This window comes from Crotalus tigris, unplaced genomic scaffold (assembly GCF_016545835.1).
Source record: "Crotalus tigris isolate CLP2741 ecotype Arizona unplaced genomic scaffold, ASM1654583v1 scf7180000017741.1442986301:2390832, whole genome shotgun sequence".
Lineage (NCBI taxonomy): Eukaryota > Metazoa > Chordata > Lepidosauria > Squamata > Viperidae > Crotalus > Crotalus tigris.
The window spans coordinates 431775-454111 of record NW_024096608.1 but is presented as its reverse complement, the minus strand read 5'-3'; the positions used below and the strand labels follow the sequence as shown (position 1 = coordinate 454111).

At 41.1% G+C, this 22337-nt stretch overlaps 1 protein-coding gene across 5 annotated transcripts in view; it reads right to left on the bottom strand.

The window, feature by feature from the left end:
- TCF12 (transcription factor 12) overlaps positions 1-22337 on the bottom strand; it is a 111142-nt gene that overhangs the window by 12506 nt on the left and 76299 nt on the right. For 4 of the 5 annotated variants that reach the window (XM_039339968.1, XM_039339969.1, XM_039339970.1 and 1 more), the window contains exons 9-14: positions 20904-21009; positions 19417-19553; positions 17841-18012; positions 3300-3364; positions 737-866; positions 274-347 (exon numbers count right to left, since the gene is read on the bottom strand). In XM_039339968.1, the coding sequence (XP_039195902.1) occupies positions 274-347; positions 737-866; positions 3300-3364; positions 17841-18012; positions 19417-19553; positions 20904-21009 (684 nt within the window). The remainder of the gene's footprint in view (positions 1-273; positions 348-736; positions 867-3299; positions 3365-17840; positions 18013-19416; positions 19554-20903; positions 21010-22337) is intronic. The other variant, XM_039339973.1, reaches the window with a different exon arrangement.

Sequence of the window (22337 nt, the reverse complement as noted above, 5' to 3'; positions counted from 1 at the left end):
TAGTAATGTAAATGGCAAGCAGAATTATACTATTTTCAACTCAATGCAGGAAGCTCCCAAAGATAAAACTCATTTTGATGTTGCAGTTTTTATTATTGCTAAATTAATGACTTTAATGAACTGCAAGTTTTCCTGAGAAAATGGTTTTGAAAGGCAACCTACACAAAAACAAGTATCTTGGTTCTGTTAGAGGAAATGAATGTTTAAATTAAAGATTTGTTTCAATAAAGCCAGCAAGCCATTTCTTGGCCAGAGTTGCTCAGCAATTCTTACCAATGAATGTAAAGAATTTTCATAGCTTGGAGATGAAGGGGCTTGTCCTCCAGTTCTTGACCACTGATCAGCATCTGTCAAAATCAACATTGCTGAAGCATGGCACATGCAGGATAAACACATCTTACTGCTGCCAACATCTTCTGATTTATAAAGAGCTTTCTATTATTTTTATATGCAGTTTGGATTGTGTTTCTTTGTGGAACCCACTAAGGACCAAGCACAGAATACTGACTGACAACTGGAAGTGGGGGGTAGAGATAACCATCCCAGAAAAGTAATGACTGGTTCCCAATATGCTGAATGGGAGCATCTTACATTACATAACAAATTTTGGACAAAGGGGCATTCATAGGTTTTCTGCACATCCTCAGCAGCTCTTTGAGGTATACTAGAGAACAGAGATCCAACAAAACAGCACAAATGCCAGAGCATATCTCTATGCTAGAAAACCAGTTCTTACAAGATTTTGAAAAAGGAAGTGGAGGTAGGGGGAAGAGGAGATGGATAGTACTTGTGAGAGATGATGGTGATCCAACAGGTGTTGAAGGATTTGAAGGAAAGCTACTGCTACTGTGGTCAGGAGAATAAATCTGAAAAAAAAAAAAAGAAATGTCACAATATAAATGTAGCCATTTGAACCATTTGATATGCTGACATCTACACGTTAAAAAAAAAATCAGCTGAACAACAATTGAAGAAAAGGAAATGCTTAGAAATATTCAGCTTGGTAACTCTGAAAATTTTATTAATGTATCTGTAATTGACCTGCCAGTAGAATATAAAATGAGAGTAGACCCCACTTCCTTCTGAGACTGATGTTACCTAGTTAGATAATGAAACTCCTGCAAGAAAACAACCAAGCTCAGAGAGCACCAAGGACTCCATAGTTCAACCCTGAGGGACAAATATTCCATTCTATCAATAACTGTAATTCTCTGTGATTCTTTCCCCAATACAGTTCCTATTGTTCTTATATAATCGTTCTCAATGCTACTGTTTACCTTAAATGCACACCTGACTAGGAACAAAATATGAGAATTTTGAACACCACCAGGATACGTCTGTGCATCCAATCACCTAACAAAGGGAAAGTTACCAAGACTGCAGCTGCAGGCTCTGAGCTGTTAACGTAGGGACTGAAAATGCCCATGTCATCCTGTTGGGATCCCCAGCCTCAAGCAACAAAGCCATTCAAGGATCACTTGGAAAAGTCAACTTCTCCAATGTTTCCCTCTCTTCTGTTTAGAGACTATGAGCCCTGAGCTATTCAAACTGTACAAGCTGCTTTCTCTGAACTGGAAATAGGAATGTAGGTCTGGACAAAGAGATTTGATATAATCAACAACATTAAAGAAAACCTTCTGATTTGATTTTTTTAAAATTAAAAACCAAATGTTTTCATTTGGCATTAAACACTGACATAAACCAGATGTAACCACGTAACCCCCTATGGGCACCATCTTAGGGGTTATTGTTTGGCAAATGTTCAGAGAGGCACATTAGATATGGTAGATATGCCCAGATTTTCTTTGCTATCTATCTACACTAGTTCATTATTCAAGCCCATGTATAATCCATTGGGCTTTGAGAGCTTTGGGTAAATATTTTCATGTACAATTCTTTCTTTCCAGCTCTAAGATTAAGATTGCAATTATCCAGGCTTAAATCTAAAACAAAAGGATCTTTGCAAACGTATTATCTGACCTTTCTTTTTTAACCATGCAGTATTTTGTAAGGAATTTGATATTTAGATTCAGAAACAAATGTTGCATCCTGTTATTTTTTTTAAAAGCACTACATCAGACACAATCTTGTTTCTGCTATTAATGACAACATTTAAAAGGGAAAGAAAGGCAGCAACTTTGCAATTTCAGGATGGTTTTATTGCTTCATCAGACAGGTTAAAGGCTAAAGAACTAAGTATGGGGATTCCTTCATTCGCATGCTTCCTTCCTCAAGAGGAGCAGAGGGCAATGAATACACATCTCCAGGTGAGGGAAAGCCCAGGATTGCTGGGCTGTAGCAAGGGCTGAGAGGCTGGCAATCAGCCACGATGGAATATTTGTGAACTGATTTGCTGACTCATGTCAAGCAGCACCAAAAAGGTGAAGGGCTTCCTTATCTTCTGGTTATGCAAACTGCTTGGTTTCCAGCACACACTAAACTCCTCTCTTCAGCCCCCAACTGTACACATTTGTACTAGACTCTTAGCAAACTGTGGCTGCATCCAAAGTTACCAATCTCCCTCCCATTTCTTTGTCATACAGACCTTCTAATGAAACCAACTCCTCCTTTGTGGAGGAAGCCCACCCCAGGAGGAAGCTCTGGTGAGGAAACTTTAGGGCAAAGCTGTTTCAGGCAAGGTAATGCATCACTCGTCTTTGCCATGCAGTTAATTACAGAATTTATTTCTCAAGATGAATTTATTTCTTAACCTCTGGACAATAAACAGATTTCCTGGGTGCTACACTACTACATTTTATTAGCTGCCCCCAGTTGTAGATCTAAAGTGGAATATTTCAAGGGTCATGGCTTAAAATATAAATGGCATTAAAGAAACAACCCTGAATAGGAGAGCTCCCCAGTCTTTGGAAATATATAGCACATAATTATTTAATCAATTTGTCTTTTGCTTTGGGTCTTGCATCTTGTTTTCTGTTGCTGTGTGTGTGCATTCCCCTCTGTCCACACGCACCTCTGCCTATCGGGGGAAGATGACAGCCCAACTGCTCCATAATCTTAACTAGCAACCTTTCTCTTACAAGAAGACAAGTTTTGCTGCCGTGCCTGCATATAATGTGCCTGACTGGAGCTTTAGGTGTGAATGAACTATAGAACGTCAATCACAAATTCAAGTAAATGCCACTCTCAAATCCAAGCCACACTGGGGTTGCCTGACCACAGACACCTCTAGATGCATTCTGCATTTGCTCACTGACATCTACTTGAGGCAATCCGAAGGGCAAGAATTTGTATATGGAGTTTGGATCCTTCCTAGGATTGTTCCACATACAATTACTTACTGAGGCCAAAGCTTTTCCAAGGGCGTCCCCAGTCTGTGAACTTCCACCAGGATTCCCTCTATGAACTGTAAAGAAAAAGGCAACACAATACTGATGTGGTGCAGATGGTGAGAACACCAGGCAGTACTTAAGAGAGCAAAATGGGGGGGAAGAGGAAGAGAGCGATCTAGAAGGGAAACTGGGAATTACCTCTCCCCTGCTGTTCTCAAAGGGGCCTTCATTCTGGGGAAAGCACATCCTCTCAATTACAGGCAAGGTTGATTTGCAAAGATGCTAAGGGAAGGGGTTTCCTTCAAGAGTGCTGGAAAGCAAACTTTCCCAACCTACAGTCAACCGCAGAGCTCCAAAGCATCACTGAATTGGTTTATATAGAATTATATTTCTCCCGTCCCATGGAATTCCAGAACTTGGGGAAAGGAGAGGCAATAACCTCCAGTGTGCTCATCTGTTCTAACTCATTTTGAGCCAGGCCGTGGATCATTCTCTACTTTAGGGACCTAGATAAATGGACTGCCCTATCCCAGTGTTATTATGGTCAAGAATTAAAACACAAACATTTTTCCCCCCTCGGTGCTACAAATATTTGGCATTTAAAATACAATGTGTCTCTACGATAGGTCTTACTCATACTTCTCTGCAACCTTTTCAAAGGCAGCATTATCACGCTTTAAAAATGTATGTCAATGTGCCAAGGCCTTATAGCTAATTTACTGCAATCCCCAATCAATGCAAGAAACCTCAATCTAAAACATCCTGAATTTCCATGACAGAGTAACTAAAAGGACTACATGCTATGAGGAATGGACTTTCATGTCCTTTAGAGAAGTCGTAGCCCTGGCCTGGAAGGGGTAAGACCTTGAGGCATTCTCCCTCTGAGCCACCTGGCAATGCCAGAAGTAGAAACTCTGACCTCGGTGAGGACATCAACCTTGCAGTTTCTCTGTGAATCTTAGTTCTGCCTATAAAGAAGCCAAGGGCCCTTCAAACGCCCAAGTTATGCTGTAGCCTTCAGGTTAGGGAGATTAGAAGATTGGTAGTGGCATGTCCAAAATCTATGGAAAACAGAAGTAACTTTAGGTCTGAATGCCAGATCTAGCTGCAGCATTTAATCTTTATGAAAGAGAAGGTTGATTAACTTAGGCAAATTCAGCACCCCAGGTATGGGCTTCCTAATGAATGGCCACTGTGGGAGGAGAATGCTAGGCTAGATAGATGTAAGGAACCACTTCAATCCACATCTTAAGAAAGCAGAACTCTTGGAAACGATCTCTTTCAACAGGAACTTTTATTAAGAGAAATTGATAGCAGGCATGATAGACAGGATCTGAGGGATTCCCTTATAAATCGATGTTTAAAGTGTCCCTAAGCAACCCCACTCCACAGTTCTTCCAGATGATTCAGACCGGCAAATTTCTAGGTGTTAAATCCAGGAAAGAAATCTGGCTCCGTTGTGCACGATCATTCAACAGCTCCTCACACCTCATTTTGATGACAGAGAAATAAACCAGATCCCGGAGGTCTGTATCTTTTCACCCCCCTTTTCCTAGCTGCCCGGTAAGGAGGAGAAGTTCAGAGGGGCATAGGATAAGAGGCAAATTGTTACATTGTAATGGTTAGCAGACCCGAAGGCGAATAAACAAAAGGTTACTTTGTAGTGAATAGAGGAAGTGAGAGTAATAAAACCCGCATGTATATCCCCCCTCCCCTTGGGAGTATGGCAAGATCCAGGGAGGGGTAAGAATTGGTTTTAGATCATAGATAGGAAATATAACTGGATTCTGACATCCTGCCCCCCCTAAAAATAAGAGAGTTTCACCTGTAGAGAAAACAAAACAGGTATAAAAGTTAGTCTGGCTTGTTGGGATATTCTGTATGAAATTCTTTAACAGTTTTGGGGCTCTGACAATGTTTATGTAGCCACTCGTTTTGTGAGGAGGGGAGGGGTTTCCATGCTACTAGGTACTGAGTTGTCCCATGATATCTCCTAGAGTCTAGGATTTCCTTTATCTCGAAGTGTTGTTCTCCTTCCATCATGACTGGAGGTGGGGGGGGGGATTTTTGGCTATAAGGTTGATTATTGTTCTCTTTTCAGCAAACTGCAGTGAAAAATTGGGTGTATTTGCCTGAGATTTTTGGGTAATTCTAATTCTACTGTTACTGGGTTTATGATTCTTTTAATTGGAGAATGTACTATATATTTTGGTCCAAGTTTTTTACAGGGTTGTAGGGATTTTAGGTATTTTGTAGACAAATATACCATTTCTCCTACAATGAATGGCGTGGGTTCAACTCTTTTTGTATGCTTTTGTATGCTTTCTTGTGCTTTGTATGCTTGCCTAGCTTCGTCTAAGGCTTTTCTAACTATTGGCCAGGTGTTTTGTAATTGTTCCATCCATTCTTTCAGTGATGGGATTGCTGGTTCGTTTGAGATTAATTCTGGCATGGGGTTGAAACTTTGACCAGTGGCTATTTGAAAAAGGGTGTAGCCTGTGCTGGAGTGGACTACGTTATTGTAGGCAACTTCTGCGAAAGGGAGTAGGTCCGTCCAATTTGTTTGCTGGAAATTAATAAAGCATCTTACGTATTGCTGAAGTACTGAGTTTGAGTGTTCTGATTGACTGTTCTCTTGAGGATGATGACTAGATGACAGTCCATGAGTAGTTCCTAAGTGGGATAAAATTCCTTCCAAAAAGCTGACATAAATTGCACTCCCCTATCAAATATGATGCGTTGGGGTGCCCCATGCAATCTGTAAATGTGCTGCACGAAACATTTCGCTAGGTTTTTGCGGTGGAAATCTTTGGCAAGGGATAAAGTGTACTTGTTTGGAAAAGAAGTCCGTAACCGTCCAGATGACAGTGTTTCCACTGCTTTCTGGTAATTCCACTATAAAATCCATGGCTATTTCCCTCCAGGTGGCTGAGGGATTCGTCACTGGTTGTAACAGTCTGGGTGATTTCTCTTGCAATCTCTTAGCAGTTGTGCATGTTGGGCAGCTGGCCACGTAACTTTCTATGTCCTTTTTCATGGATGGCTACCAAAATTGCCTTTTAATTAAGTGAAGTTTTTACAAATCCAAAATGCCCTGCTGATTTTGTGTCATGGCAAAGCTGCATGAATGTGACCCTCTGAGTGATTGGTATATATAATTTTTCCCCCATCCAAGGCAGTCCATCCCTGACTGAACCATTCATCTGTTTCCAAAGTTTTCTGGAATTCGATTCTGGTTTGGCTATCCAGCTGCGGTTTTAATTTAGCTTGGGCTCTGGTGGTTACTGGTGCTGCCAGTTGTGGTTCCGCCATAAGTGGTTTAGAATTGGTGGCTTGTGTGCTGTTATATTGGGGCATGCGAGACAGTGCATCTGCCAAGAAGTTCTCCCCCCCTGCAAGTGCTTGAGCGTAAAGTGGAATTGGTGAAAATGCTGGGACCAGCGGGCTTGCTTGGGGTTGAGTTTCCTAGGTGTTTTCAAGGCTTCCAGGTTTTTGTGGTCTGTCCACACCTGAAAAGGGATTTTATTCCCTTCAAGGAACTCGTGCCACGTAAGTAACGGCCAACGTATCCCGTATGCCTCTTTCTCCCACATGGGCCAGCGCTGTTCCGTTTCGGTGAGTTTCCTGGATGTATATGCGCATGGTTGCAATACCCCTTCATCATTTTCTTGTAATAGTACAGCCCCCATGGCCACATCACTTGCATCTGCCTGTATTACGAAGGGCTTATCCATGTCTGGATGCCTCAGTACGGGTTTGGCAGAAAAGAGTCTCTTTAATCTCTCAAACGCCGCTTGGCATTCCATTGTCCATTTTAGTGGCTGCTAGGTTTCACTGAGGATTCTCCCTTCATTTTTAGTAAGTTCGTGAGGGGCAGGGCTATCTGGGCAAATGAGGGGATGAATTGGCGGTAAAAGTTTGCGAAGCCCAGGAAACTTTGCAGTTGCTTTCTTGTGTGGGGTGGTGCCCATTCTAATACTGCTCTGACCTTCTCTGGGTCCATTTCAATGCCCTGTGGGGATATGCGATAATCCAGGTAGTCTATTCTTTTCTGGCGGAATTTGCATTTCGGTAATTTGCTATACAGGTGGGTAGCTCACAGTTTCTTTAAAACCGCTCTGACTTAGGTTGACATGTTTCTCTTTGGAAATAATAATAATAATAAAGTTGGAAGGGACCTTGGAGGTCATCGAGTCCAACCCCCTGCTCAGACAGGAAACTCTACATCATTTTGGACAGATGGCTGTCCAGTCTCTTCTTAAAAACTTTCAATGTTGGAGCATTCACCGCTTCTGGAGGCAGGTTGTTCCATTGGTTAATTGTTCTAACTGTCAGGAAGTTTCTCCTTATTTCTAGGTTGCTTCTCTCCTTGATTAGTTTCCATCCATTGCTTCTTGTCCTGCCCTCAGGCGCTTTGGAGAATAGCTTGACTCCGTCTTCTTTGTGGCAGCCCCTGAGATATTGGAACACTGCTATCACGTCCCTCCTTCTCTTCGTTAAACTAGACATACGCAATTCCAGCAATAGTTCCTCATATGTTTTAGCCTCCAGTCCCCTAATTATCTTTGTTGCTCTTCTCTGTACTCTTTCTAGAGACTCAGCCTCTTTTTTACATCATGGTGACCAAAACTGGATGCAGTATTCCAAGTGTGGCCTTACCAAGGCACTGTAAAGTGGTATTAATACTTCACGTGATCTCGATTCTATCCCTGTTAATGCAGCCCAGCACTGAGTTGGCTTTTTTGGCAGCTACAGCACATTGCTGGCTCATATTTAAATGATTGTCCACTAGGACTCCGAGATCCCTCTCACAGTTACTACTATTGAGCAAGGTACCCCCTATACTATACCTGTACATTTGGTTTTTCTTGCCTAAATGTAGAACCTTACTTTTTTCACCACTGAATTTTATTTTGTTAGATAGCGCCCAGTGTCCAAATCTGTCCAGGTCCTCCTGTATCTTAAGCCTTTCTTCTGGAGTGTTGGCTATTCTTGCCAGCTTGGTGTCATTCGCAAATTTGATGAGTTCACCATCTATCCCCTCGTCCAAATCGTTGATGAAGATGTTGAAGAGCACTGGGCCTAGAACAGAGCCTTGGGGCACCCCACTACACACTTCCCTCCATGTAGATGCAGTTCCATTGAGGACCACATGCTGAGTACGACCGGTCAGCCAGCTATGGATCCATCTGGTGGTGATGCTGTCTAACCCACTTTTTTTCTATCTTATCAAGTAGTAGGTTGTGATCTACTTTATCAAATGCCTTACTGAAGTCCAAGTAAATTATATCCACAGCATTCCTCTGATCCACTAATTTTGTCACTTGGTCAAAGAATGCAATAAGGTTTGTCTGGCATGATCTGTTTTTGACAAACCCATGTTGGCTTTTAGTAGTGATTTTGTTTGCCTCTAGGTGTTCGCTGATTCGTTGTTTATCTTTTCCAGAATCTTCCCAGGTATTGAGATCAGGCTGATAGGTCTGTAATTTCCTGGATCCATTTTTTTTCCTTTTTTTAAGATGGGAACTACATCAGCTCTTTTCCAGTCCTCTGGTAGTTCCCCAGTGCTCCAAGATCTTTGAAAAATATAGTTCAGTGGTTCTGAGATCACATCTGCCAGTTCCTTGAAAACCTTGGGGTGTAATCCATCTGGTCCTAGTGATCTGAACTCGTCTAGGCTGGAGGATGTCGTCTATATAAACCAGGACCCCCTTAAATAGGTGCTCCCTTAGTACCTCGTTGATTAATTGCATAAATACTGTGGGGGACCCTTGTAGTTCAAACGGCAAAACTTTGAATTGGTAGCACCCCATTGGGCAATTAAATGCAGTTTTTCATTCATTCCCTTCCTTAATTCTAATGCGGTAATACACTTCCCTTAGGTCTAGTTTAGTGAAAATTCTTCCTTTCGAGAGGTGGGTTAACATGTCCTTCAAGACATGTTATCCCACCATGCTTTCACTGATTGCATTCAATGAGCACAAGCGTAAAGTGCCGTCCTTCTTCTCTCTAAAGAGGACCAGGGTAGCTACTTTAGGCTTGGCAGGTTCGATGAATCCCCTTTCTAGGTTTTTATTTATGAATCTTTCCATTTTCTCCTCCTCATTAGGGCTCATGGAGTATAGTCTGGGCTTTGGGAGTTTTTCCCAGGCTTGAATTCTATGGTACAATCTGTGGGTCAGTGAGGGGGGAGCTCATCCGCCCTCTCCTCACTGAAAACTTCAGCAAGATCTCGGTGTTTCTCTGGTATTTCGGGTAGCTCCTTTTCTTTTCTTTTTTTTTATTGAAAATTTTTTAAATTTTACAAAAAAAAGTTCCCTTCCCCGAACCCTCCCGACCCTCCCCTACCCTCCCCCAACCTTCCCAGAGCTGAATACAGGCTTAATTAAAATTAAAAAAAAAAAATCTTAAAAACGCATATAATCCATGAACATATCCGAATACATTAATTACACAGATTATAAAATAGTTGACAATATATATAAAAAAACAAGAAGAGAGAAAAAAAGAAACAGAAAAAAAAAATAAAATAAAAAAGAAAAATAAAGAATTAAGAAAAATATCTATAAAATATCTTAAACTTTAAATATAAGTTATTCAAAAACTAAATAATATTTTTTTATATCCAACTTATATTGTATAAAATCTATACGATTGATTGCGATTGATCTTTCAAAAAAGCCGAAATCTTTGCCATTTCTGCCAAATAAGAAACTTTAAGAAACCATTCTTGCAGTAGGCAAAGATTCCTTCTTCCAACATTGCCCTACCAACAACCTGGCCGCTGTAATTAAATTTAACATTAATATAATCTCTTTACTATCACAATCAGAAACAATACCTAACAAAAACAATTGTGGAGTAAATTTTATCCTTCTTCTAAAAATTATTTGAATATTCCACCATATCTTAATCCAAAAAGCTTTTATATTTTTACATAACCACCAAATATGATAATAAGTAGCATCCAAACACCCACATCTCCAACATTTAGGCTGCAAGTCAGGACACATACGAGACATTTTTTGTGGATCAAGGTGCCATCTATAAAACATTTTATAAAAATTCTCCCTTAAATTTTGGGCTTGTGTAAATTTAACATTCCTCACCCAATTAATCTCCCAAGTATCTAATAAAACCGGTTCATCAAAATTTTGTGCCCATTTTTTTTTAGATCTCTTCCCAAAATAAATTACCACATCTCTTGGCAGATTTCTTTGCTTTGCAACCCAAGAATTAACTCTAAATATTTTTTCAATTTCTCTAGATATTTCCTCCTTCTCTCTATTCAAAATAACAGCAAAGTCATTTGCCACAATCTCTTTCAAATCTTGTTGCATATCTTCTCTCAGCCCTCTGATTCTTAAAGCGAACTCCATTTCTCTATATTGAGACATAACAATGTCATCTTGTGAAATTTCCATCTTTTTTTCCATACCTTCAAATTTATCTTCCAGAACCTCCACCTTATCTGCAACTTCTTCCACTCTAGAGTCCAACTTCTCAACCACTGAAGCAAGTCCTGATAGAGCCATAACTATATCTTGCCTCAAAATAATATTATTCTCCACCAAGAGCTCTTTCATTTCCCCTCTAATTTGAGATACAGCATTTCCCATTATGTCTTGCATATCTTTTACCGTTACTGCTGGCAAAGGGGGAGAGGGTGGTGGTGTTGCTTTAGGCTGTTGTGCTGGTAGGATCGCAGGAGAAGAAGCCACCTTGGGTACAGTAGATGTTACTTGCCGCTTTGAAGCCATTTTAAAAAAAAAAAAAGTTTCGTTTCTTCTTTCCTCCTTCTCAAAAAAAAAAAAGAAAAAAACACACACACACAAAAAAGACCCTTTTTAAAAAAATTTTAACAAAAGAAGAGTTTAACAAAAAAAAAGAAAAAAAAATCTTTCTAAAACACAGATCCACCTTAAGGAAAAGTTTAAAAAAACAACAGTCTAATCCATTCGTTCCGTTCCACTCACTTTAAAAAAAAAAAACTTTCCGATCACCATTTTACTTTCACTCTCAATAAAAAGAAAAAAGAAAAAGAAAAGGGAAATAAAAATCACTCTTTAAAACTGAAGTCCAAATAAAATCCCAAAAAAAAGAATCCTTTATCCAGCTCTGTCCGCTTTTAAAGTAACTCACCCGATCTCTCTAAGCGCGGAGGTGGGAGCGGCGTCTTGCTTTGTCCCTAGGGACAAAGACAGCTGAGAAGCGGAGGCAGCCTGAACTCCGTGGGAACTCTCTTTATACCCCCAAAAGAAAACTTCTTTGGGGGTTTTCAGAGGTTCTACCACTATTCAGGTGATACTCCCCTCCCTCCCTTTGCCCGGGAAGGAGGTTTTGAACAGCGGAACAGCTGGTAACTGCTGTTCTCTGCTGTTCTTACGCTTTCTCAGGAGGATGGCTACAGAGTAGCCGCCATCGCCAGCCAGCTGATCCACTGGAGAGTAGCTCCTTTTCTTATCCCATTGATGCTTACTCCATTCTTAATTTTGGTAGTACTCCTTGGGGTTTTAAGTCCGTAGGGTCCCCTTTGGGAACCTGATTTCTGCCATCATCCAATTTACCCAGGGGTTCCATTTCTTTAACCATTCCATGCCTAGGATCACTGGGCATTCCATGCCTGGGGTCACTACAAACGTTATGTCTTCCTCATGGTTTCCCAGGGATAGGTGGACTGGTAAAATAGCTAGGGTAGCTGGCACCCCCCGCTATGGACCCATCTAACTGGCCAAATGAGATTGGTTGTTCCAGTCTCGACGGAATGCCCAAATTCCCTACTAGCGTCGGGCTAATGAGGCAGCGGGTGCAGCCAGAGTCTATTAAGGCTTTCACTTTGACAGCTTCGAGCATGGAGGGAACTAATATAGTCACTGTCTTGAGGAGGGGTGCGATGGGTCCACTTACTAGGGGTTTGCCTTCCGAGCTGTCGTCTGAGATATCCACTGGCCCTGTGGTGTAGGCTGGAGTTCCCTCCCCACGTTGGGCAGAGGTTGGGGACTCCACAGCCTCTATTGCTCTTATGGTAGGTTCTTTTGGCTTGGCTGTGGACTTCCCGGATTTCCTGGCCGGTGATCTGTCTGGTTTGTGCTGAGGGGCTTTTGAGTGGCATTCTATGGTCCGATGCCCCTCTCTCCTGCATTTGAAACAACCCATTGGCTTCTTGGCCATAGCCGGTGGTTTCGCTGGCTCGTGCATCGGCTCAGGCAGCGAGCGGCCCCATGATTTTCCTCGGCGGTGCCTCTTCAGTAGGTCGATCTCTGCTTCCTCTGCCAGGACATACCATTTGTCAAGTTGGTGTGGGCCGCACCATGAGGCAGGCAAGCATCATACAGGTTGTAATTTAGGCCGTCTTTGAAATGGCTAAGGAGGATGTCTTCTGGCCAGTTCAGCTTGCTGGCAATGGTCCGGAATTCTTGTGTATATTCGGCTACCAGGCGTCTGCCCTGCCTCATTGTTTTGATTCTTTCACAGGCTTTGCGATCAGCCAGGGGATCCTCAAATTGCCTGCTCAGAGAGGACATGAAACTGTTGAAGTTGTTGAGCTCTGGGGCGTTGGAATCATGCAAGTTCACCACCCAATCTGCGGCTGGTCTGTCCAGAGCGGATTGCACGATATGGATACGGGCTTTGTTGCTGGGGATGTGCCGTTTGTATTCTTCCATGTAGCTGAGGACTTGGGTTAGGAAAAAACCCAAGCGTGTCAGCTCCCCCTTGAATTTTGCGTTCAGAGGCAGGAATCTTTGAATGGATCGGTGCCTTTGCCGTCGGTGGTATGTCTTCCATCCTGATCACCATCTGCGGGTCGGTGGGGAGTGGGGGCTGCTGAAATGGTCGCTACTTATTCAGCGGACATCCCTGAGACTACAGGTTCCAATTCCCCCTTAGTGTCTCTCTAGCTGCAGCTCTAGGTGCTGGTGTGGCCAAAGGGCTCAGATTTCTCCTCCCCTAGAGAGCTGAGATTTCTTTTCATCAGGTCAATAGCTTTCTCTAGGATCCAGTTCGAGTGTTGTGCACAACTTCCATCCTCTTCGCTAAAGTACAGGGATTTCTCCATCTCCTGCTTCCATTCTGGTTGGTGGCTGCCCCGTCTCAGGGTCACCTTTCTCGATCTCTTTTCCCACTCGCCTTTTTTTCCAATGCCCATTGACCACCGAGGTTTGTGATTATGCGTCTCCACCACCTCTTTTCCTAAGGAATATGACATTTCAGATCCCGACAGCTGTCAGGTTCTTGGTCTGGGGGAAGGCTTCCTTTCCGTGGACTTTTCTTCCTTCCCTGCCTCGTTGTCTGACATTGTATTTTTTTGCAAAGTCCCCCGGCAAGGTTCTTACTATTACTGCAGATCCTGTCTAATGTAAGGAACCACTTCAATCCACATCTTAAGAATGCAGAACTCTTGAAAACGATCTCTTCCAATTGGAACCTTTATTAAGAAAAATTGATAGCAGTCACGATAGACAGGATCTGAGGGATTCCCTTACAAATCGATGTTTTAAAGTGTCCCTAAACAACCCCCACCCCACAGTTCTTCCGGGTTCAGATCAGCAAATTTCTAGGTGTTAAATCCAGAAAAGATAACATCAATCTGCCTCCATTATGCACGATCGTTCAATACCTCCTCACACCTCATTTTGATGACGGGGAAATAAACCAGATCCCGGAGGTCTGTATCTTTTTTTTTTCCAAACAAGTTTTATTAATTTTCCATTTTTACAAGACCTCAGATATTTAAGGAAGCAACGTGGTGGCTGGGCAATACATAGTCCAGTAACGTGCTTATCCATACATATATCAGTTTACACCATCAAAAATTTCCTCTCTGTTTCCCTTAATTATTATACCAAATTCAAATTAATAAATTGCTAGTTATAACTCAATCATTTAAAACATTTATAAACAACTTTTAAATTATATGTCTCCAGATCCTGTTTTTGACTTTTGTCTGGTTTCAATTACAATATTCCTGTTGGTTTAGTGTCCAATGATGTTTAAGTTTTGGATAACCCACAGTTCCCTTGGTTCATGCAAAATAATATCATGTCTAAAATACATTTATTATTTATTCCAGTAGATTCTTAGTTTATTTCACAGTCATATTCTAATTCTCATTCTAATATCATCGCTTACTCATAAAATAACCTTTATCCTCTAACTCCATCTTCCATTTATAGTTCAAAACAATTATTTGAATAACTAATTTATTTCCCTTATAAATATAAATCCTAAATATTAAATCAAATAACATCATTTAAAGTCTCTTTATCTCATTACGTAAAATTTAAAGCTCTTCCATTAAATATCACATAAAGAAAACTATTTTAAGGTTAACTCTGGCCTTCCTTTTGTGCCAAGCCGGCTTCCATAAAAAAGCTTTTAGATCCTCAAGTGGCTCTCCCTTCATTCCTGCATATATCATTTGAATCAGGGGAGACCATCCAATCATCAGCCTATCAAGGAAGCCAGTCCCTTCACAATCATTGAATTGTTGGCCAAATGGTTTAGGTCTCCGTATTTGAGTTAATGCATTTATCATATATGTTCAGACTGGTCTTCTTCTTCTTCTGATTTCGGCTGGCTTAGATGAAAGGTCATGTTCAGTGTTATAGTTATTTTGGATCATCTGGGTTGTCTAGAATCTCAGTATATTGTGTATGTAAATCCTCTGCACGTTCCATCTTAGCATTGCTTTGTTCAGTTTCTGTTGTTGTAGTTGTAAAGTCTTTAAGTGAAGTCAAAGTTTGGGTGTCGGAGTTCTGAGTAGATTGTAGCTGGCATTCTTTAAAATCCACTTAGTTATTAGTTTCTTCTTCTTCTATTGCTTTTTGGGATGTAAATTCATCTAATGAGGTTGAAGCTGCATTTTGTAGCTTTAAAGTGGCACGTAAGTCTTTCATTCTAGAATTCACTAGCTCAGTGGCCTCTAGGATTTTTTCGAGTATAAGTTTGACGTTAAGCTGTAGATGGTGTTCCTCTATTACTGTAATATTTGCAAATAGTCCTTTAGTGGAGGCTGTTTTTAATAAAAATCAATAACTATCCAGCTCCACTGTAAAGAGATATTTTCTCCACCCAGCTGTTTTAAGTTCTTATCTTTTGTTGCTGTCAAGGACAAGTTTTAGTCTCAGGAGTCTCCCAGTCAGAAAAAAATATTTTTTTTCACTTGCTGTACCAAATTTCACCACAAGATGTCCCTAGTAACATACAGAATGGAGCTTTTATCCCATTCAAGAGAGGAAAAACAAAAGAATATTTCCCCTTTTTTTCCAGCTTAGCAAAAAAGTAAAACAATAAGTTTTTATAGAAATACAGAGCTTTTAGGGAGCCCAGGTATCCAGGTATTACAAGTCCAGGTATGTGGTCTTTTGATCTTTTTGTTCTTTTTTGTTTGTTTGTTTCTTGGCTTTGTGTTCCTGGGGTAAGCAGAAGCCGCAAAATTAAGCTGGGGGGAAAAGGGTATTTTAAGGATTTTTACAGGAAAGTAGTTGGGGAAAAAAAGAAGGGAAGGTAAGGTCTCACCCAACTCCTCCAGTTACTTCATCAGGCTTATTAGTGCTTTGGGCTTTCGGCTGGTGCGGCTAGCTCTTTTCTTCTTCGGTCCTGAGGAGTTGCCGCAGATCAAATGGAGAGGCTACCGCCCCTCCGCGATCTGGCAAAGTCCTCCCCAATGGTGGTCGCCCGTCCAGGGTGACTTTCGACCCTTTCCAGGGTCTCCCGAAGAAGGAAAACCAGATGGCAGGGAGAGCGATCTCACTGCACGTCTGCTAGTGCTGCAAACCGGAACCAGAAGCCCCAGGAGGTCTGTATCTTTTCACCCCCCTTTTCCTAGCTGCCCGGTAAGGAGGAGAAGTTCACAGGGGCATAGGATAAGAGGCAAATTGTTACACTGTAATGGTTACAGACACGAGGGCAAATAAACAAAAGGTTACTTTGTAGTAAATAGAGGAAGTGAGAGTAATAAACCCGCATGCATATCCATCCTTCCCTCTTGGGAGTATGGCAGGATCCAGGGAGGGTTAAGAATTGGTTTTAGATCAGAGAAGATAGATAGAAAGGAAATATAACTGGATCTGACATCAAATATGTTTCTATTTTCTTTCAAAGGTCTTCAGGCAAAACATCTTTTTCTTCCAAATCGTCTCTTCAGCCACTTGGACATAATGATCCAATGACAAGAGATATGTTCCATCTTTATTGCTGATGTTTTTCTAAGAAGGCCAAGCCACTTGCATGCTTCCTTGTGTACGTGAACTTGTTCTTCTCTGTCTACAGACCCAGTTTAGCTGCCTGCCAGCCTATCAGTACCAATCAGAAGGAAAATGATGCTGCTGGGGCGATCTGATCAGTACTTTTCAAGCTAGGAAAACTCATCTGCCTAACCAACTATTTAGTCCAGGATTACCACATTGGTCCCATCATGCTGGGTAAGCATTGTACAGCATTTCAGGATTACATTTCCACAAATAATTTAGCAGTTTGGAACAATTAAGTTAAACAACCCAAAGCACACTGCTTAAGACAACAAGAGTTCATGTCTTTTTTAAAAATGCGTATCTTTGTAAGAGATCATGAAAAGGAATTCAGAATGCACAAAACACACCAAATGCATGAATAAGCTGAAATGTCACCTCAATTAGATCTATAAATCTGGGATTTGGGGGAAAATTGATGCTCACTTGTTAGGTAAATATATGTTCTTCCTGAATAGAAGTTATAATCATATTTCAACTATGATCAAAGAAAAATGATTCCTGGTCCAATCACTTTTTAAAAAAATTGTCATGTATTTATTTTGGAGCAGTGCAGAAATAATGTCCAGATCAACATAGAATGCCATCTAAGATCCATCACACCAGCTTTGTGACCCACAAGTATGAAAAATGTGTTCTAGACTTTGCTCTCAGAGTGGAGATCAAATTAAGAGAGATGTGAAAATATTCCAACTCTAAAAACACCAACATTATAAGTCTTGCCACATGACAAATCTTTTTTTACAGTTTTAGCAGATAATTATACTATTACAACTTAACTGTGACTAACTTATGTAAGGACCCACCCCACTTTGCATCTTAAGACAGAACTCTTGGAATAGTTCTTCCAACAGGCATCCTTTATTAAGAGAAAATGGTTGCAGGCGTTCTAGACAGGACTTGGGGTCCAAGCTCTCCCATTCAAGGTTTTAAGGGGTTCCCCAGTAGCCCCACCCAATCACCCCTTTCTTCCAGCGATAGTCTCAGGCATTACACTCCCACCCCCTTTTCCTTACTGCCGGCTGGAGGGAGACTTCAGAGAGGAGTACATGAAAGGTAATAGCCCCATTCTTATGGTTAGTCCTTTTGGTGATATCCACATTCAGTCCCTTTGAAGTGTACTGAAGGAAGTGAGGGCCATAAAGCCCCTTTGTTCACCCCCTTCCCTTCATCTTATGACAGAATCCAGAGAAGGCAGAAATGGGGTTTTCTATAGTTGATAACTAGAGATGAAATATAATTGGATTCTGACAACTTAGCTATAATTTTTATGGATGATTTTAGGACACAGAGATCTTACCAAGCACACTGGTATCCGAGCCGTTGACTGGTGGAGTATGAGAGGTGGTGGTGGTGGTGGCGGCGGCAGCGGCAGCATATAATGAATTATTGCTACTGCCCCGGTGGAAGCTGGACATTGGCGGAAGGCTGGTGCTTCCTTCTGTTGATGAGTCTGAATGAGGAGGACAGTTCTAGGAAAAAAGAGAAATGGAATCACAGTGCAAGAAGGGAACAAGAGTGGCAATTTGATATTAGCAAAATTCAAAGTAGCCCTAAACTCTTAGTTAAAAAGAGCACAATGTCATCCGGTCTAAACCAGAGTTCATGAAGCAAGCAAAGGGCAGAAAGATACCTTGCCTCAATAATCCATAATCATCTCTGAATGTGAGATTTTATTTTTAGGCATTAAAGTCAATGCCAACTGAACGAAGGAGGTGGGGCAGTTTGGAGATGATGGGAAACTCTCCTTCTCTATCATCTGGAAATAAAAACTCGGGTCCCGTCATTCTGCAGATGCTGCTAAAGGTATTGGTTAATAACTAAAATTCATAACACTTCAGGAAACTAAAGCCTGAATTCTGATAACAAATTCTAAAGGTTATTTTTACAATTCTTAGTGTAGCGGGCTCAAATGGAATGGGCAACCGGATGGACGAAAGGCATGCAGAAGGAGCTCAATGCTCATCCAATCTCATTTGTGAAATATGAAGCCAAGGTTCCTATTAGGCCCAAAATGACCCTTCTCAGAATCAAGTCTTTACAAAAGCCTCCCACAGATGAACTGCAACAATCTTGTGTAGTACAATAATTATGCTTTATTAATTCTTTGATGTAAGCATACTGCAAATATAATGAGTCAGATTATGTAGTTTTATTTTCAATCCTTGATAGCGCACTGCACTGTAAAAATGGAATAATATTTAATGTGATAAAAAGAAGTTTCTTTTTAAAACCTATTTGAATTATGCAACTGTAGGACAAATATGCAACTCTTAGATTTTTTTTCATTCTAGTGGCCATCACATTGTGTTTCTGCAGAAATTGATTGTGCTGCTGATTCACAATTTTAGAAAGCTCCTTCTGATTGTTGTTGCTGGTAAACCTGACTGGTATGGAAAATATAAATAGTATCAAACACCATATATAAAATATATTTTAAGAAGTCTTCACTTTTTATATTCATACCTTATTAAATTGAGGTATCACCAGACACTATATCTAGAGAACAAGCAAGCTCTGAAGCAACTCTCTCCCTACAAATCTGAACTTCTGCACAGCCGGCTCATGCCATGCCATGCCTGAAGACCAGAAACTCTTCTGGTTTGGAAGATGAACTTCCTGAGAACTGTGAACCACACCAAGAGTGGTGAGTTTGCTGTGATCAAGAGGAATTTGTCAGCCTTTCTGTATCCACCATAATGGGTACAAATTTAAGAAGACAAAGGAAAGAATGTGTTATATACACAGACTTCCCAAAACATCAAGGAGGCTACTGGAAATGCTTACTGATTTTCCCATGGCCTCCACTTTAGCTGATTCCACAGGGACACAGGGCATTGCTGTCCTCACCACCACCAGCACCACCACTACCTTACCAGACACTCGTGGGGATGTCGGCTGCCGTAACTATTGGAGGGCAACAGGTGAGAAGGACTTTCCAGCATTCCACCATAACCCGACTGGCTCACTCCATTGGAGGGGCTCCAAAGTTCAGAAGCAATGTGGGTCCCATCTTTATTGTTGGATGAAAATAGAAGACAGGAGACCTGAGGCTTCTGGTCAGGCACAGCTATCAATTTTTACTCTTCAGAAACTCACCCCTGCATTTAGGAACAGGCAAAGAGCAGGACCTCCACAGGCTTGCTAATGAGGGTCAGAAAGGATGAACATACAGAAGAGCTGCCTGCTGCAAAACGCAGAAGCCCAGCCCCTCAGATCAGCTGCCCTGGCGTGTGATTAACCCATTCCTCCCACCCTTTCAACTCAGTGAACTTAGGGCTCTTTTTCCCCAGCCTTGAACCTGGGAAGCACCTGCTCCAAGTGTACAAGGTGGCTCTGTCTGCAGCCACCGTACTGGCTTCACCCCTTGAAAGAGGAAAGGAACTTTGATATATTACTGTCTAACCATTGTAAGTCTAACTTGTTTTATAATTTCACTTTCTTGGTTTCTGAGTCTTGCATAGCAAAACAGTTTTTCCCAGAGAAAGTCAAACAGAAATCAAAAGAACACTCCAGGTATTTCAGTGAATTGTCTGAGGCCTATCCATTAGCCAAGGATAACTCAATCCCAAGCACACAAAAACTGTGCAGAAGAACAGCATATTGTGTAACTGTGAGAACCTAGTTTCTTGAAGGAGAAACTGAAAAAATAAGTGAAGGATCTGACACTGGTATGTGTCCCAGCAAACAAATTTTCAGAGTCTTGGATTGGCCTTTTTAGCTTGATCTGGATTGACAAGAGATTCTGCATTAATTATACAACCTCCCTGCTTTAAGATGTAGTGACAATTTATTGCAGTAAAAGTATCAACTGCCATTAGATACTTTTTCTAGAGGAAATGTAACTGGCACAAGAAATCTACTTGATTCAGATAGAAAGAAGTAACCACTGTAAACCTCAATGATACAACAGTTGCAATTGTAGCTTGCCAGTACTCTTTTAATTTTGTTTTACCTAACAATGTTCTGTGTTTTATGCTCACCTCCTTGGGAACATTGTGGCTAAGATGCAGGCTAAACATCTAAGAATCCAGAAAAGTCAAGACTGCCAAGATGAGCTCCTTTAGCCCCTGGGCAGAATGATGCTGGTGCTGCAGTTATTCCATAAGGGACAGAGGAGCGAGGTCATCAATGAAAGCCCGACTTCTGTTTTAAGTACCCAAACCACAAGAAAAAAATGCTAATCAGATCTACTTTAAGATATGCCTTTAAACTGCTATTACCAATTCACATCCTATGAATCTCATGATACTCTTGACAGCATGAACAAAATAAATTATATTCTCATTTATTTGGTTACTAATGCTATTTATTCCTTTTCTCTCATATCTAATTTGAAAATATCATCAACAAACTTTCTTACCTTGTAACAAGAAAGTGCTAGCAAACATACTGCTTGGCAGTTTAGGAGATGGATAACTTGGAGATTCTCTACTGAAGTCATCTGAATTAGGAGAAGGTGCATAGACCTAAATCCATGAAATGAAAGGGAGAAAAGGACAAATATACAACAGCTGAAAGGATCCAGTCATAATCAAGTAGAGCTTAAAAGGAGAAAAGCACAGCTGAATATGAAGTCACAAGTCTCAAACTACAGATGCTTTTGGGGGGCTTCTTCCTCTCTTTTGGGATGCCAATTCCAGCAGCAAGGACAAGACCCTTCAGTGTTTAAAACACAGGTGTCAAACCGTGATGTCACATGATGTGTTGCGATATATTGTGACTTTTTTCCCATTGCCAGCAATGGGATGGGCGCCGTTTTGGTGTGACGCATTCGGCCCGTGAGCTGGCAGTTTGACACCCCTGGTTTAAAACAATTACTGAAATTTACAATAACAGGAAGACAGACAGATGATCTTGGCAAAGAGCCAATAATAAAGACTTTCAATAGGGACCAACACATCCGTTAGGGTAGAAATACGTTGGTTCAGGTAGCCCTCAACTTACAATCACAATTGAGCCCAAAGCTTCTGTTGTCAAGCAAGACATTGAAATTATTTTTGCCATTTTACTTTCCTGTCAACAGTTGTTAAGTGACTCGCTGCAGGTGTTAAATTAGTAATATGGTTAAGTGACTCTGGCTTCCCCATTGACTTTATTTGTCAGATCACAAAAGGGGACCACAGTACATTGCCACAATCATAAATTCGAGCCAGTTGCCCAGTGTCCAAATTTTGATCACATGACCATGGGGATGTGCCAATGGTTATAAACATGAAAAATGGTCATAAGTCACTTTTTTCAATGCTGTTGTATCTGAGGGCTATATGTGTATGAGAGTGAGAGAGAGAGAGAGATAGAGTGCCACTGTTCTTAGAGATAGCCCTGAGATTGTTCAGAGTTTTTCCCTCTGAACAAGCAAGAGGGGAAAACTCTGTGTAACAAAATCCTGACAGCTGTTTTACAGAAAAGGATAGAAAAGAGCAGCAGAATAGGCTCTGGTGGAGTTGATAATTGCACCATGTTTTTAAGCAAAGTCTACAACCCTCCCCCTCAAGCAGCAATTTCAAACTGCACTTTTTCAGTCTGAATTTTGAAGATCAAATAATTTTTGCGGCAAAACACAAGTGATGTGGTCTCAGACTTCATTCGGTCCAGATGTTGGGAAACAGTCTGCCAATTCTAAAACAAAAAGCAAGTTTCCTTTGTTATAGTGAGAACCACACACAAATTAAAACCGGCTCTCTTAAGTCATTTGATCACCTGCAGATGATTGTCAGTTTTTCCCCCCTCCCTGGTTGATCACAGGTTTTATTTTGTTGTTACAAACAAAAAAGTAAAAACAGAAGAAAAGGCT